Source organism: Anomaloglossus baeobatrachus, chromosome 12, assembly GCF_048569485.1.
Source record: "Anomaloglossus baeobatrachus isolate aAnoBae1 chromosome 12, aAnoBae1.hap1, whole genome shotgun sequence".
In the NCBI taxonomy this organism is placed as follows: domain Eukaryota; kingdom Metazoa; phylum Chordata; class Amphibia; order Anura; family Aromobatidae; genus Anomaloglossus; species Anomaloglossus baeobatrachus.
Window position 1 is genome coordinate 127018968 of NC_134364.1, and position 18576 is coordinate 127037543.

Consider the following 18576-nt stretch of genomic DNA (forward strand, 5'->3'; position numbering starts at 1 on the left):
ATAAGAAGGAGAAGAGAACGGGAGGGAGAAGAGAACGGGAGGGAGAAGAGAACGGGAGGGAGAAGAGAACAAGAAGGAGAAGAGAACGGGAGGGAGAAGAGAAGGGGAGGGAGAAGAGAAGGGGAGGGAGAAGAGAAGGGGAGGGAGAAGAGAAGGGGAGGGAGAAGAGAAGGGGAGGGAGAAGAGAAGGGGAGGGAGAAGAGAAGGGGAGGGAGAAGAGAAGGGAAGGGAGAAGAGAAGAGGAGGGAGAAGAGAAGAGGAGGGAGAAGAGAAGAGGAGGGAGAAGAGAAGAGGAGGGAGAAGAGAAGAGGAGGGAGAAGAGAAGAGGAGGGAGGAGAGAACGGAAGGGAGGAGAGAACGGGAGGCAGAAGAGAACGGGAGGCAGAAGAAAACGGGAGGGAGAAGAGAACGGGAGGGAGAAGAGAACGGGAGGGAGAAGAGAACGGGAGGGAGAAGAGAACGGGAGGGAGAAGAGAACGGGAAGGAGAAGAGAACGGGAGGGAGAAGAGAACGGGAGGGAGAAGAGAACAAGAAGGAGAAGAGAAGGGGAGGGAGAAGAGAAGGGGAGGGAGAAGAGAAGGGGAGGGAGAAGAGAAGGGGAGGGAGAAGAGAAGAGGAGGGAGAAGAGAAGAGGAGGGAGAAGAGAAGAGGAGGGAGGAGAGAACGGAAGGGAGGAGAGAACGGGAGGCAGAAGAGAACGGGAGGCAGAAGAGAACGGGAGGCAGAAGAGAATGGGAGGGAGAAGAGAACGGGAGGGAGAAGAGAACGGGAGGGAGAAGAGAACGGGAGGGAGAAGAGAACGGGAGGGAGAAGAGAACGGGAGGGAGAAGAGAACGGGAGGGAGAAGAGAACGGGAGGGAGAAGAGAACGGGAGGGAGAAGAGAACGGGAGGGAGAAGAGAACGGGAGGGAGAAGAGAACGGGAGGGAGAAGAGAACGGGAGGGAGAAGAGAACGGGAGGGAGAAGAGAACGGGAGGGAGAAGAGAACGGGAGGGAGAAGAGAAGAGGTGGGAGAAGAGAACGGGAGGGAGAAGAGAACGGGAGGGAGAAGAGAACGGGAGGGAGAAGAGAACGGGAGGGAGAAGAGAACGGGAGGGAGAAGAGAAGAGGAGGGAGAAGAGAAGAGGAGGGAGAAAAGAAGAGGAGGGAGAAGAGAAGAGGAGGGAGAAGAGAACGAAAGGGAGAAGAGAAAGGGAGGGAGAAAAGAACAGGAAGGAGAAGAGAACAGGAGGGATAAGAGAACAGGAGGAGAAGAGAATGAGAGGGAGAAGAGAACGAGAGGGAGAAGAGAGCGAGAGGGAGAAGAGAGCGGGAGGGAGAAGAGAGCGGGAGGGAGAAGAGAGCGGGAGGGAGAAGAGAACAGGAGGGAGAAGTGAACAGGAGGGAGAAGAGAACGGGAGGGAGAAGAGAACGGGAGGGAGAAGAGAACGGGAGGGGGAAGAGAACAGGAGGGAGAAGAGAACAGGAGGGAGAAGTGAACAGGAGGGAGAAGAGAACGGGAGGGAGAAGAGAACGGGAGGGAGAAGAGAACGGGAGGGGGAAGAGAACAGGAGGGAGAAGAGAAGAGGAGGGAGAAGAGAAGAGGAGGGAGAAGAGAACGTGGTACTGTGCAGTGTGTATATATACAGAATAATACAGATACTGAGGATTACACCCAGTATACAGGACAGGAGACGTGGTACTGTGCAGGGTATATATACAGAATAATACAGATACTGAGGATTACACCCAGTATACAGGACAGGAGAAGTGGTACTGTGCAGTATATATATACAGAATAATACAGATACTGAGGATTACACCCAGTATACAGGACAGGAGAAGAGGTACTGTGCAGTGTATATATACAGAATAATACAGGTACTGAGGATTACACCCAGTATACAGGACAGGAGAAGTGGTACTGTGCAGTGTATATATACAGAATAATACAGATACTGAGGATTACACCCAGTATACAGGACAGGAGAAGTGGTACTGTGCAGTGTGTATATATACAGAATAATACAGATACTGAGGATTACACCCAGTATACAGGACAGGAGAAGTGGTACTGTGCAGTGTATATATACAGAATAATACAGACACTGAGGATTACACCCAGTATACAGGACAGGAGAAGTGGTACTGTGCAGTGTATATACAGAATAATACAGATACTGAGGATTACACCCAGTATACAGGACAGGAGAAGTGGTACTGTGCAGTGTATATATACAGAATAATACAGGTACTGAGGATTACACCCAGTATACAGGACAGGAGAAGTGGTACTGTGCAGTGTATATATACAGAATAATACAGGTACTGAGGATTACACCCAGTATACAGGACAGGAGAAGTGGTACTGTGCAGTGTATATATACAGAATAATACAGGTACTGAGGATTACACCCAGTATACAGGACCGGAGAAGTGGTACTGTGCAGTGTGTATATACAGAATAATACAGATACTGAGGATTACACCCAGTATATAGGACAGGAGAAGTGGTACTGTGCAGTGTATATATACAGAATAATACAGGTACTGAGGATTACACCCAGTATACAGGAGAGGAGAAGTGGTACTGTGCAGTGTGTATATACAGAATAATACAGGTACTGAGGATTACACCCAGTATACAGGACAGGAGAAGTGGTACTGTGCAGTGTATATATACAGAATAATACAGGTACTGAGGATTACACCCAGTATACAGGACAGGAGAAGTGGTACTGTGCAGTGTATATATACAGAATAATACAGGTACTGAGGATTACACCCAGTATACAGGACCGGAGAAGTGGTACTGTGCAGTGTGTATATACAGAATAATACAGATACTGAGGATTACACCCAGTATATAGGACAGGAGAAGTGGTACTGTGCAGTGTATATATACAGAATAATACAGGTACTGAGGATTACACCCAGTATACAGGACAGGAGAAGTGGTACTGTGCAGGGTATATATACAGAATAATACAGGTACTGAGGATTACACCCAGTATACAGGACAGGAGAAGTGGTACTGTGCAGTGTATATATACAGAATAATACAGGTACTGAGGATTACACCCAGTATACAGGACAGGAGAAGTGGTACTGTACAGTGTATATATACAGAATAATACAGGTACCGAGGATTACACCCAGTATACAGGACAGGAGAAGTAGTACTGTGCAGTGTATATATACAGAATAATACAGATACTGAGGATTACACCCAGTATACAGGACAGGAGAAGTGGTACTGTGCAGTGTATATATACAGAATAATACAGGTACTGAGGATTACACCCAGTATACAGGACAGGAGAAGTGGTACTGTACAGTGTATATATACAGAATAATACAGGTACCGAGGATTACACCCAGTATACAGGACAGGAGAAGTGGTACTGTGCAGTGTATATATACAGAACAATACAGATACTGAGGATTACACCCAGTATACAGGACAGGAGAAGTGGTACTGTGCAGTGTATATATACAGAATAATACAGGTACTGAGGATTACACCCAGTATACAGGACAGGAGAAGTGGTACTGTGCAGTGTATATATACAGAATAATACAGATACTGAGGATTACACCCAGTATACAGGACAGGAGAAGTGGTACTGTGCAGTGTATATATACAGAATAATACAGATACTGAGGATTACACCCAGTATACAGGACAGGAGAAGTGGTACTGTGCAGTGTATATATACAGAATAATACAGGTACTGAGGATTACACCCAGTATACAGGACAGGAGAAGTGGTACTGTGCCGTGTATATATACAGTATAATACAGACACTGGGGATTACACCCAGTATACAGGACAGGAGAAGTGGTACTGTGCAGGGTATATATACAGAATAATACAGATACTGAGGATTACACCCAGTATACAGGACAGGAGAAGTGGTACTGTGCAGTGTGTATATACAGAATAATACAGATACTGAGGATTACACCCAGTATACAGGACAGGAGAAGTGGTACTGTGCAGTGTATATGGCTGGTTATGCGCTGTTCTGCAGTTGTGCTTTGTATATCTGCCTGTTAATCTCAGTAAACACGATATAATGAAATTGCGCTGACGTCTCGTCCAGAGTCCGCGGTGTCGGTGTTGGAGGTGACATCCAGTGCGGTGCAATCTTATCAGGGACCATGTTGTTATTCATCCTTTGCTTCATGATGAACGTTGACCTGTAAATAGTGACCGGCCAAATGTCCAGAGGATTATATCACCACATCCTATCAGTGGGCAGAATGTAGACCTGGGATAGGATTAGATACACGGGCTGAGGAGACAGTATCACACAAGATGGGCTTGGCTATATGGCTCAGCAGGCAGTATTACACTGGACGGGCTTAGATACACGGGCTCAGCAGACAGTATCACACAGGATGGGCTTGGATACACTGCTCAGCAGACAGTATCACACAGGATGGGCTTGGATACACTGCTCAGCAGACAGTATCACACAGGATGGGCTTGGATACACTGCTCAGTAGACAGTATCACACAGGATGGGCTTGGATACACTGCTCAGTAGACAGTATCACACAGGATGGGCTTGGATACACTGCTCAGTAGACAGTATCACACATGATGGGCTTGGATACACTGCTCAGTAGACAGTATCACACAGGATGGGCTTGGATACACTGCTCAGTAGACAGTATCACACAGGATGGGCTTGGATACAGTGCTCAGTAGACAGTATCACACAGGATGGGCTTGGATACACTGCTCAGTAGACAGTATCACACAGGATGGGCTTGGATACACTGCTCAGTAGACAGTATCACACAGGATGGGCTTGGATACACTGCTCAGTAGACAGTATCACACAGGATGGGCTTGGATACACTGCTCAGTAGACAGTATCACACAGGATGGGCTTGGATACACTGCTCAGTAGACAGTATCACACAGGATGGGCTTGGATACACTGCTCAGTAGACAGTATCACACAGGATGGGCTTGGATACACTGCTCAGTAGACAGTATCACACAGGATGGGTTTGGATACACTGCTCAGTAGACAGTATCACACAGGATGGGTTTGGATACACTGCTCAGTAGACAGTATCACACAGGATGGGTTTGGATACACTGCTCAGTAGACAGTATCACACAGGATGGGTTTGGATACACTGCTCAGTAGACATGAAGCAAGGAAATTCCAGCATCCAGGTTCCAGATTATTTTATAAAAAGAAATTCGTTTTTTAAAATAATCTGGAACCTGGATGCTGGAATTTCCTTTCTTCATATTCACACTTCAGTGGGTCCTGCTGATGTCCGTGCACCGGTCACATTCTTAGGCCTCTGCCACACTCACGTGAATTTCACGCACGTGCCGAGAGACACGTATTTTCCCTGCGTGTTGCGTGCAGGTAAGTACGTGTCTCTGGTACGTGCGTGACACGTGTGTTCTACGTGTGCTATCCGCGATAGCACACGTAGAATCAGTAATTATTATACTCACCTGGTCCTTCCTGCTGTCCGCGCTGCTGTCCGTGGTGCTGATCCTCGGTCTCCAGCCCTCCCGTCTCCCCGCTGCTGCTGCTGCCAGGCAGTGAAGTGAATATTCAATGAGAATAATGAGCGGCGGTCGGCAGCAAGAGGCAGCAGCGGCAGAGACAGGAGGGCTGGAGAAGGTGAGTTAATGTTTTTTATTTTTTTCCCTGACATGTGTGTTTACTCCGGCGCGTGTCACACGGGACCGCATCCACACTACACCCGTGTGGTACGGGTGCGGGCCGTGTGACACCCGTGCTGCCGGAGAAAACACTGACATGTCAGCGCTTTGAAAATCGCACACACGTACAAACGCACACGGACACACGTTCCGTGTGGTTTTACGTGTGTGTGCCTGCTACCATAGGGTAGCATTGGTTAAAGTGTCTCCGTGCCGCCGGTACGTGTAAAAAATGACAAACACGTGCCGGAGGCACGGATGTGTGGCACAGGCCTTATGGAACTCCAAGTGCGTGAGCTGGTGTTTTTTTCTACTACTGCTCAGTATACAGTATCACACTGGACGGGCTTGGATACCCGGCTCAGAAGACAGTATCACACAGGACGGGCTTGGATACCCGGCTCAGCAGACAGTATCACACAGGACGGGCTTGGATACCCGGCTCAGCAGACAGTATCACACAGGATGGGCTTAGATACCCGGCTCAGCAGACAGTATCACACAGGATGGGCTTGGATACCTGACTCAGCAGACAGTATCACCCAGGATGGGCTTGGATACCCGGCTCAGCAGACAGTATTACACAGGACGGGCTTGGATACCCGGCTCAGCAAACAGTATCACACAGGACGGGCTTGGATACCCGGCTTAGCAGACAGTATCACACAGGACGGGCTTGAATACCCGGCTCAGCAAACAGTATCACACAGGACGGGCTTGGATACCCGGCTTAGCAGACAGTATCACACAGGACGGGCTTGGATACCCGGCTTAGCAAACAGTATCACACAGGACGGGCTTGAATACCCGGCTTAGCAAACAGTATCACACAGGACGGGCTTGGATACCCGGCTTAGCAAACAGTATCACACAGGACGGGCTTGAATACCCGGCTCAGCAGGCAGTGATGAGGGTTGTGTGCCTCCGCTCTCTGTACACAGCTGTCAGTCATTTACTTGTCATGTCACCTGGGATCAAGGGGATGACGCGTCGTCCTGGTTCATTGTACGAGTCAATAACATCATTACACAACCGCGTCCTCTCACTTCATTACTTTCTTCCGTATTTTTGTCTTTGGGGGAGGATATTTTATTGACAAAATGTTCTCTGTGGGCGAAAAACTGAGGACATGACCAGATCACTCCATCACTGACCTCACTATAAAATGCCTATGTTATACCAGATGTACATATATAATTATATACAGGAGATGCCCAGGTTATACCGGCTGTACATATATAATTATTTACAGGAGATGCCCAGGTTATACCGGCTGTACATATATAATTATATACAGGAGATGCCCGGGTTATACCGGCTGTACATATATAATTATATACAGGAGATGCCCAGGTTATACCGGCTGTACATATATAATTATATACAGGAGATGCCCAGGTTATACCGGCTGTACATATATAATTATATACAGGAGATACCCAGGTTATACCGGCTGTACATATATAATTATATACAGGAGATGCCCGGGTTATACCGGCTATACATATATAATTATATACAGGAGATGCCCAGGTTATACCAGCTGTACATATATAATTATATACAGGAGATACCCAGGTTATACCGGCTGTACATATATAATTATATACAGGAGATGCCCAGGTTATACCAGCTGTACATATATAATTATATACAGGAGATGCCCAGGTTATACCAGCTGTACATATATAATTATATACAGGGGATACCCAGGTTATACCAGCTGTACATATAAAATTATATACAGGAGATGCCCAGGTTATACCAGCTGTACATAAATAATTATATACAGGAGATGCCCAGGTTATAGCAGCTGTACATATATAATTATATACAGGAGATACCCAGGTTATACCGGCTGTACATATATAATTATATACAGGAGATGCCCAGGTTATACCAGCTGTACATATATAATTATATACAGGAGATGCCCAGGTTATACCAGCTGTACATATATAATTATATACAGGGGATACCCAGGTTATACCAGCTGTACATATATAATTATATACAGGAGATGCCCAGGTTATACCAGCTGTACATAAATAATTATATACAGGAGATGCCCAGGTTATACCAGCTGTACATATATAGTTATATACAGGAGATGCCCGGGTTATACCAGCTGTACATATATAATTATATACAGGAGATGCCCAGGTTATACCGGCTGTACATATATAATTATATACAGGAGATGTCCAGGTTATACCAGCTGTACATACATAATTATATACAGGAGATGCCCAGGTTATACCAGCTGTACATATATAATTATATACAGGAGGTGCCCAGGTTATACCGGCTGTACATATATAATTATATACAGGAGATGCCCAGGTTATACCAGCTGTATATATATAATTATATACAGGAGATGCCCAGGTTATACCAGCTGTACATATATAATTATATACAGGAGATGCCCAGGTTATACCAGCTGTACATATATAATTATATACAGGAGATGCCCAGGTTATACCGGCTGTACATATATAATTATATACAGGAGATGCCCAGGTTATACCAGCTGTACATATATAATTATATACAGGAGATGCCCAGGTTATACCGGCTGTACATATATAATTATATACAGGAGTTGCCCAGGTTATACCGGCTGTACATATATAATTATATACAGGAGATGCCCAGGTTATACCGGCTGTACATATATAATTATATACAGGAGATGTCCAGGTTATACCGGCTGTACATATATAATTATATACAGGAGATGCCCAGGTTATACCGGCTGTACATATATAATTATATACAGGAGATACCCAGGTTATACCAGCTGTACATATATAATTATATACAGGAGTTGCCCAGGTTATACCGGCTGTACATATATAATTATATACAGGAGATGTCCAGGTTATACTAGCTGTACATATATAATTATATACAGGAGAGGCCCAGGTTATACCGGCTGTACATATATAATTATATACAGGGGATACCCAGGTTATACCTCCTGTACATATATAATTATATACAGATGTACATACAGTGCTTTGAAAAGGTATTCCTTCCCATTAACTTTTTCATATATTTTCACATTACACCCAGTCTCACATCTTCTGCAGCCTCTAACAGGTTTTCCTCCAGGATTGCCCTGTATTTATCTCCATCCGTCTTCCCATCACCTCTGACCAACTTCCCTGTCCCTGCTGAAGAAAAGCCTCCCCACAACAGGATGCAGCCACCACCATGTGTGACGGTTGGGATGGTGTTTTCAGGGTGAAGTTCAGAGTTAATTTTCCTCCACACATAGAGATTTGTATTTAGCCCAAAATCTTCTCCTTTGGCCTCACCTGATCTGAGCCCCTACTCTCACATGTTCGCTGGCTTTTTATTATGGCTTTTTGCTTTAAGAAATGTATTTTTGCCCCTCTTCCATAAAGGCCAGGTTTGTGGAGACTATGATAATAGTCGTCCTGAGGCTAGATTCACCCCCTGAGCTGTAATCTCTGCGTCTCCTCCACTGACCATGGCCTCTTGGCTGCTTCTCTCATTAGTGCTCTCCTTCTTGGGATGTCTATTTTGGGGGTTGGCCATGTCTTGGTAAGTTTCCAGTTGTGCCGTACTCCTTCCATTATTGGAAGATGGATTGAGCAGTGCTTTGTGAGATGTTCAGAGTATGGGCTATTTTCTATAACCTAACCCTGCTTCCCTCCTCTTTATCCCTGACCTGCCCGGTGGGTTCCTTGGTTTTCCTGATGCAGTTTGATCCCCTTATTTTCTCACACAAACCTCTGAGGCCTTCACTGAGCATCTGTAGATACCGAGAAGAAACTACACATGGGGCACTCGATTTACTGATTAGGCGATTCTCCAGGCAATTGGCCACTCGAAACTACAGGGGCTGAATACAAATGCACATCGCAATTTCCAGATTTATTCTGATGTGACCTGAGCATTGTTACCCACATCCCTGATACTGGGGTTTGGCCGCAAAGGACACAAACATTCGGGTTTTATCGTCTAGATAATATGAAGGAAAGAGCAGTGTGACAGAAGACGTCTCTGAGGAGATAAACATCGTCTCTATTGTCCTCGAGCATTAGATTAGAAAATGGTGGAAGTGGAGTCAGGAGGAGCGGAGGCCCCGAGAGCGTCACTGGACTGACGGCCCGGTCCCCATTAGGCTCATAATTTCACATCTATCTACACAGGCCCTGTTGTCCATAGCAACCAATCAGATCTCAGCTTTCATTTCTAAATTATCTCTGGGAAAATGAGAGCTGCACTGTGATTGGTTGCCATGGGCAACAAAGAAACGTTCATAAACGAGGCCTACATTTCACAATCTCTCCCTTTAATGAGACTTTTTTTGTCCTGTACCCGCGCAAAAATGTTTCCTGATAAGGAATACCTCCACATTAATATTAAAGGGATAAAATTATCACTATTTTCCATATTTAAAAATAAAAAAAAAGCCAAAAATCAAAAATCCTTTCGTTTGAATCCCCTGATACAGAGGTGAAACAACAAAAAGTCAGCAAAACCTGACAGAGATAAAGGAGCCAACACTGCGAGGACAGAGACCTTTGGAAGGTAGTAAAGTGGTCAGCAAGCGTCGACCAATGAGATGAGAGGGGGGCGGAGCCACATGGCGTCACCCCTTATATATAAGGGAGCAGGACAAGGAGCCGAGCATCATTCCCGAAATCGAGGATTACGTCCATATTACACAGGTAAGTTATGAAGGGCTGAGGCCCGGAAGACATATATTGTATATATATATATATATATATATATATATATATATACATATATACATATATATATATATAAAATAAAAATAGAAAAAATATATAATATATATTTTTATTATTATTTTTATTCATATATATATATATATATGAATAAAAATAATAATAAAAATATATATATATTATATATTTTTTCTATTTTTATTTTATATATATATATATATATATATATACACACAATATATATATATATAATTTTTTTTTTGCAGGGGGCGGGGGGTAGTTTTTAGGTATTTTGTTGGGAGGGGTTAATTATAAGAACAAAAAAATATATTTTTTGTATGTCTTGTAATAACACTGATATTATATGTGATATTCCAGGAGCAAAGACACTGCAGTCATGAAAGTCTTGGCTTTGGCCGTGCTTATCCTCGCCGTCGGCAGCCTAGAGGGTAAGGTGACTACACTCATTAGTTTTGGAGTGATAACAATCCCACCCAGTTTGGTCTGCCCTTTTGTAGTATATGTGATGTTTTCCATCTTCGCCACCTCCATATAATACAAAAATTAATTTAGAAGAAAAAAAATCCCACTTTAAGGATCAAAATCTACTGATATGGCTGCCGCCATTTTGTTGTAGCCATAATAATGTAGGATCACACGGCTTCATCTGCTAGCACCTGTACAAATACAGCTGTGTATATGTCATGTTGTTATTCGGGAGATCTATATATGAGGGGGAAAAAAATAAAAAATTCTGAAAAGAAATTCTACTTTAAGGATAAAAATCTACTGATATGGGTGCCACCATTTTGTTGTAGCCATAATAATATAGGATCAGACGGCTTCATCTGCTAGCACCTGTACAAATACAGCTGTGTATATGTCATGTTGTTATTCGGGAGATCTATATATGAGGGGGGGGGGGGGAAATTCTGAAAAAAAAAAATCCCACTTTAAAAATAAAAATCTACTGATATGAGCGCTGCCATTTTGTTGTAGCCATAATAATGTAGGATTACACGGCTTCATCTGCTAGCACCTCTACAAATACAGCTGTGTATATGTCATGTTGTCCTTCAGGACATCTCGTATATGATGAAAAAAAAATAAAAAAATTCCCCCTTTAAGCATTCTTTTTTCCTCATGTAGAATGATGGAGCGCCATCTGCTGGCACCTGTGGGTAACGCAGTCTCATATGTAATGCTTTCCTCTCTGTCCTTTGCAGCCGGCGTAGTAAAGAGAGAAGTCCCCACTGCCCAGCAGGTCAGCGATATGTTTCAGAATTTGTTTGAAACCCTCCAAACCAGTGTACAGGACCTGGCCAACAAGATCCAGACCGGAGAGATCCAGGCCCAGGCCGGGTACGGAGCCTTTTATTGGAGGGGGCATAGTGCGGTGATGATGTCATGGTCTGATGATGTCATCTTCTCTATTGTTTCACAGGCAACTGTTGGAGCAAACCAAATTCCAGACGGAGCCAATCAAGGTCGAGTTCGAGAAGATTTTAGCCAAGCTCGTCGACGCCGGGAAGAAACTGACGGCTTCCTGAGAGCCCCCCGTTACCTCGTCACCCCGCCGCCCCTTCCCCTCATCTTTTGATACTATGTGGCTGTGTCTGTTGTGATGTATTAAAGCTTTCATCTGTTCTCATGTTGCATTTACGCCTCATTTTTGGGTGTTTCACAAAGTTATATAAAAATGCTTTAGAAACAAATGTGATTTTCTACGTTCTGAAGCACATGAGGTCCATATGTTGTGGAGCAGCCGTACCCCGCCCTGGACATCTCCATACAGGAGTGATACCAGCATAGGTATGCATTGAAAAATGAGCCGCAGCGGCCGGATGCGGCGCGATGCGGTGTTTTTTGCCGGAGCAAAAAACGTTGCAGGGAACGTTCGATCCGGCCGCGGCATCGGCTAAATCTGCCGCATGCGGCAAAAAACGGACCGAACGGGAGCCCCTGCGGCACAATAGGGCACTAATGTAAGTCTATGCAAAAAAAAAAACGCAACCGGCGTTACAAAAGCCGGTTGCGGTTTTTCTGCAGAACGCCGTATTGTGCCGCAAAGCAAAAATCCGGATGTGTGAAAGTAGCCTAACATGCCAGCACTGGACAATTATAAGGGTACTGTCCCTTTAAATAAAAAGGCTGCCTCACGACAGCGCCTCTACTGGCCAAAGTGTAAACAATGGGTATTTGTCATATTCATTAAAAGTCGACCTAATAGCCCGACTACAGCAAATAGTGCCAGTTGGGGGCAGAAAGTCGCATTCTAGTAATGCCCCACCTATCAGAAGCGCAGAATGAGGTCACATGACCGAATAAAGACAGGGGAGCATATCCCAGTCTGTCATATTTCTGATAGCAACAATTCACATTGCAGGTTTCATTTTATATTCTGGACTTGAATGATGCTGTGATTGGTTGTTATAGGAAACATATGGTTTATTGTGCGCCGTCTGCTCGGCTGGGGGTCAGGGGTTCCTGGCGGACGTCGTTAGTAGATGGAATGCCGCCATCTTGGTGCTCCTATGAAGCCCATATGTTTTGCAGCATATTTTTCTCACTCATAAAATACCATTAGATATGTCCTACCAGAATCCTTTGCTGTGTGATTTACCATGCTGAAGTTGGTTTCTTATAAGGCAATTTAGTATTTTCAGTTTTACAGGTTTCTCAACAAAAATAACACATCCCAATAATAAAATACAATGCACTGATGCCCTAATATAAATACACAAAATCAGCCGCGAAAATTAAAAAACTGGCAAAAAATGAGCACCAAAGCGGGCACCGAATTATGTAAGTGAAAGGGTTAAATGGCTTTGGGCCACTGATGTAACACCACAATTGCATATCTAGTGATGCCTCTAATCAAACGCAAGTGACTGCAGCCCGGCCCAAAGGGGTTCTGGGCATCAGAACTGGCATCAAAGTGGGCACACAGCATGTTTTCACAGATTTGAATAAGTGTTTTGAAGGGGTTAAATGGCTTTGGGCCACTGATCTCACCCCACATTTACATACCTAGTGATGCCCCACATTAAAGTCACATTTAACCCCTCAAAAACACCAGTTACTTATTCAAATCTGTGAAAACTGTGGGTTTTCCCACTTTGATGCCAGTTCTGATGCCCAGAACCTGTTTGGGCCAGGCTGGAGTCACTAGCGTTTGATTAGGGGCATCACTAGATATGCAATTGTGGTGTTAGATCAGTGGCCCAAAGCCATTTAACCCTTTCACTAACATACTTCGAAGCCCACTTTGATGCCCATCTTTTTGCCAGTTTTATAATTTTCGCAGCTGATTTTGAGTGTACTTATATTAGGGCACCTCAGTGCATTGTATTTTATTATTGTGATGTGTCATTTTTGTTGTTAAAACTGTAAAAAAAAAACCTGAAAATACTAAATTGCCGAATAAGAAACCAACTTCAGCATCGTGTGTTTGTCCTTTATTATAGTCACAATGCTGTAGCGTCGCTTTTCCACCACCAGGGGGCGCGCGAGATACGGCCACCTCTTCTTACCAGATACAAAGATGGCCGCCCCTGCTTTTCATACTGGCATGACGCAGCCATCCGCTTCTGGGAATCCCTTTCCTTTTCCAATATGGTGGATGAGGCGACTCGCCGGGTGGTGTCGGAGATCCCTCTGCTGAAGACTCATGCCAGCCCCAGGGATAAGGAGCTGTGGGTGCAGCGGCTGAAGGAGGAATACCAGGCGCTCATTAAGGTGGGACGTGTCACGTGGTAAAGCGCCCCCGGGAACGTGTCATACAGGAGGAAGGTTCCGGCTGTCTCATCAGCTGGCACTGTGACATCTGCAGCTTCTCGCTGAGCCCTGCCCCCTACTATCCCCTGTACCCACATATATCCACCTGCTGACCTCCATACTGCCCCCTGCAGGGTGATAGAGACAATTATGCTCTAGAAATTATGTTCTAGCCCCATACAACATCCCAAACTGACAGCTAAACCCACAATACTGCCCCTAGAACTGACCTCCTCACCCCCCGTACTGCCCCTAGTACTGACCTCCACACCCCCCCCGTACTGCCCCTAGAACTGACCTCCTCACCCCCCGTACTGCCCCTAGAACTGACCTCCTCACCCCCCGTACTGCCCCTAGTACTGACCTCCACACCACCCCCCCGTACTGCCCCTAGAACTGACCTCCTCACCCCCCGTACTGCCCCTAGTACTGACCTCCGCACCCCCCGTACTGCCCCTAGAACTGACCTCCGCACCCCCCGTACTGCCCCTAGAACTGACCTCCGCACCCCCCGTACTGCCCCTAGAACTGACCTCCGCACCCCCCGTACTGCCCCTAGAACTGACCTCTGCACCCCCCGTACTGCCCCTAGAACTGACCTCCGCACCCCCCCGTACTGCCCCTAGTACTGACCTCCTCACCCCCCGTACTGTCCCTAGAACTGACCTCCACAACCCCCCCCCCCCGTACTGTCCCTAGTACTGACCTCCACACACCCCCCCCCGTACTGTCCCTAGTACTGACCTCCACACACCCCCCCCGTACTGTCCCTAGTACTGACCTCCACACACCCCCCCCGTACTGTCCCTAGTACTGACCTCCACACCCCCGTACTGCCCCTAGTACTGACCTCCGTACCCCCCGTACTGCCCCTAGAACTGACCTCCTCACCCCCCGTACTGCCGCTAGTACTGACCTCCACAACCCCCCCCCGTACTGTCCCTAGTACTGACCTCCACACCCCCCCCGTACTGCCCCTAGTACTGACCTCCTCACCCCCCGTACTGCCGCTAGTACTGACCTCCACAACCCCCCCCCCGTACTGTCCCTAGTACTGACCTCCACCCCCCCCCCGTACTGTCCCTAGTACTGACCTCCACACCACCCCCCCCGTACTGCCCCTAGTACTGACCTCCACACCACCCCCCCGTATTGCCCCTAGTACTGACCTCCACACCCCCGTACTGCCCCTAGTACTGACCTCCACACCCCCGTACCGCCCCTAGTACTGACCTCCGTACCCCCCGTACCGCCCCTAGTACTGACCTCCACACCCCCGTACCGCCCCTAGTACTGACCTCCGTACCCCCCGTACTGCCCCTAGTACTGACCTCCGTACCCCCCGTACTGCCCCTAGTACTGACCTCCGTACCCCCCATACTGCCCCTAGTACTGACCTCCGTACCCCCCGTACTGCCCCTAGTACTGACCTCCACACCCCCGTACTGCCCCTAGTACTGACCTCCGTACCCCCCGTACCGCCCCTAGTACTGACCTCCACACCCCCCGTACTGCCGCTAGTACTGACCTCCAAAACCCCCCCCCGTACTGTCCCTAGTACTGACCTCCACACCCCCCCCGTACTGCCCCTAGTACTGACCTCCGCTCCCCCCGTACTGCCCCTAGAACTGACCTCCTCACCCCCCGTACTGCCGCTAGTACTGACCTCCACAACCCCCCCCCGTACTGTCCCTAGTACTGACCTCCACACCACCCCCCCGTATTGCCCCTAGTACTGACCTCCACACCACCCCCCCGTACTGCCCCTAGTACTGACCTCCACACCCCCGTACTGCCCCTAGTACTGACCTCCACACCCCTCCGTACTGCCCCTAGTACTGACCTCTGCACCCCCCGTACTGCCCCTAGTACTGACCTCCACACCCCCGTACTGCCCCTAGTACTGCCCTCCGCACCCCTCCGTACTGCCCCTAGTACTGCCCTCCGCACCCCTCCGTACTGCCCCTAGTACTGACCTCTGCACCCCCCGTACTGCCCCTAGTACTGACCTCCGCACCCCCCCGTACTGCCCCTAGTACTGACCTCCGCACCCCCCCGTACTGCCCCTAGTACTGACCTCCGCACCCCCCGTACTGCCCCTAGTACTGACCTCCGCACCCCCCCGTACTGCCCCCAGTACTGACTTCCGCACCCCCCCGTACTGCCCCCAGTACTGACCTCCGCAGCCCCCGTACTGCCCCTAGTACTGACCTCCGCAGCCCCCGTACTGCCCCTAGTACTGACCTCCGCAGCCCCCGTACTGCCCCTAGTACTGACCTCCGCAGCCCCCGTACTGCCCCTAGTACTGACCTCCGCAGCCCCCGTACTGCCCCTAGTACTGACCTCCGCAGCCCCCGTACTGCCCCTAGTACTGACCTCCGCAGCCCCCGTACTGCCCCTAGTACTGACCTCCGCAGCCCCCGTACTGCCCCTAGTACTGACCTCCGCAGCCCCCGTACTGCCCCTAGTACTGACCTCCGCAGCCCCCGTACTGCCCCTAGTACTGACCTCCGCAGCCCCCGTACTGCCCCTAGTACTGACCTCCGCAGCCCCCGTACTGCCCCTAGTACTGACCTCCACGCCCCTAGTACCCTAGTACTGACCTCCGCGCCCCCCGTACTGCCACTAGTACTGACCTCCGCGCCCCCCGTACTGCCCCACGTACTGACCTCCGCACCCCCCCGTACTGCCCCTAGTACTGACCTCCGTACCCCCCGTACTGCCCCTAGTACTGACCTCCACACCCCCGTACTGCCCCTAGTACTGCCCTCCGCACCCCTCCGTACTGCCCCTAGTACTGCCCTCCGCACCCCTCCGTACTGCCCCTAGTACTGACCTCTGCACCCCCGTACTGCCCCTAGTACTGACCTCCGCACCCCCCGTACTGCCCCTAGTACTGACCTCCGCACCCCCCGTACTGCCCCTAGTACTGACCTCCGCACCCCCCGTACTGCCCCTAGTACTGACCTCCGCACCCCCCCGTACTGCCCCCAGTACTGACTTCCGCACCCCCCGTACTGCCCCCAGTACTGACCTCCGCAGCCCCCGTACTGCCCCTAGTACTGACCTCCGCAGCCCCCGTACTGCCCCTAGTACTGACCTCCGCAGCCCCCGTACTGCCCCTAGTACTGACCTCCGCAGCCCCCGTACTGCCCCTAGTACTGACCTCCGCAGCCCCCGTACTGCCCCTAGTACTGACCTCCGCAGCCCCCGTACTGCCCCTAGTACTGACCTCCGCAGCCCCCGTACTGCCCCTAGTACTGACCTCCGCAGCCCCCGTACTGCCCTAGTACTGACCTCCGCAGCCCCCGTACTGCCCCTAGTACTGACCTCCGCAGCCCCCGTACTGCCCTAGTACTGACCTCCGCAGCCCCCGTACTGCCCCTAGTACTGACCTCCGCAGCCCCCGTACTGCCCCTAGTACTGACCTCCGCAGCCCCCGTACTGCCCCTAGTACTGACCTCCACGCCCCTAGTACCCTAGTACTGACCTCCGCGCCCCCCGTACTGCCACTAGTACTGACCTCCGCGCCCCCCGTACTGCCCCACGTACTGACCTCCGCACCCCCCCGTACTGCCCCTAGTACTGACCTCCCGTACCCCCCGTACTGCCCCTAGTACTGACCTCCACACCCCCGTACTGCCCCTAGTACTGACCTCCGTACCCCCCGTACCGCCCCTAGTACTGACCTCCACACCCCCGTACCGCCCCTAGAACTGACCTCCTCACCCCCCGTACTGCCGCTAGTACTGACCTCCACAAACCCCCCCGTACTGTCCCTAGTACTGACCTCCACACCCCCCCCGTACTGCCCCTAGTACTGACCTCCGCTCCCCCCGTACTGCCCCTAGAACTGACCTCCTCACCCCCCGTACTGCGCTAGTACTGACCTCCACAACCCCCCCCCCGTACTGTCCCTAGTACTGACCTCCACACCACCCCCCCGTATTGCCCCTAGTACTGACCTCCACACCACCCCCCCGTATTGCCCCTAGTACTGACCTCCACACCCCCGTACTGCCCCTAGTACTGACCTCCACACCCCGTACTGCCCCTAGTACTGACCTCCACACCCCTCCGTACTGCCCCTAGTACTGACCTCTGCACCCCCCGTACTGCCCCTAGTACTGACCTCCACACCCCCGTACTGCCCCTAGTACTGACCTCCGCACCCCTCCGTACTGCCCCTAGTACTGCCCTCCGCACCCCTCCGTACTGCCCCTAGTACTGACCTCCGCACCCCCCGTACTGCCCCTAGTACTGACCTCCGCACCCCCCCGTACTGCCCCTAGTACTGACCTCCGCACCCCCCCGTACTGCCCTAGTACTGACCTCCGCACCCCCCGTACTGCCCCTAGTACTGACCTCCGCACCCCCCCGTACTGCCC

The 18576-nt window shown here is 49.2% G+C and overlaps 1 protein-coding gene across 1 annotated transcript; it reads left to right on the forward strand.

The window, feature by feature from the left end:
- The first annotated feature begins 10341 nt into the window (after positions 1–10341).
- APOA2 (apolipoprotein A2) lies at positions 10342–12059 on the forward strand. Its single transcript, XM_075330159.1, has 4 exons — positions 10342–10390; positions 10790–10860; positions 11638–11773; positions 11856–12059. Exons 2-4 carry the CDS (start codon positions 10809–10811, stop codon positions 11959–11961), a joined length of 294 nt encoding a protein of 97 aa, XP_075186274.1. The 5' UTR covers positions 10342–10390; positions 10790–10808; the 3' UTR covers positions 11962–12059.
- Positions 12060–18576: the final 6517 nt, after the last annotated feature.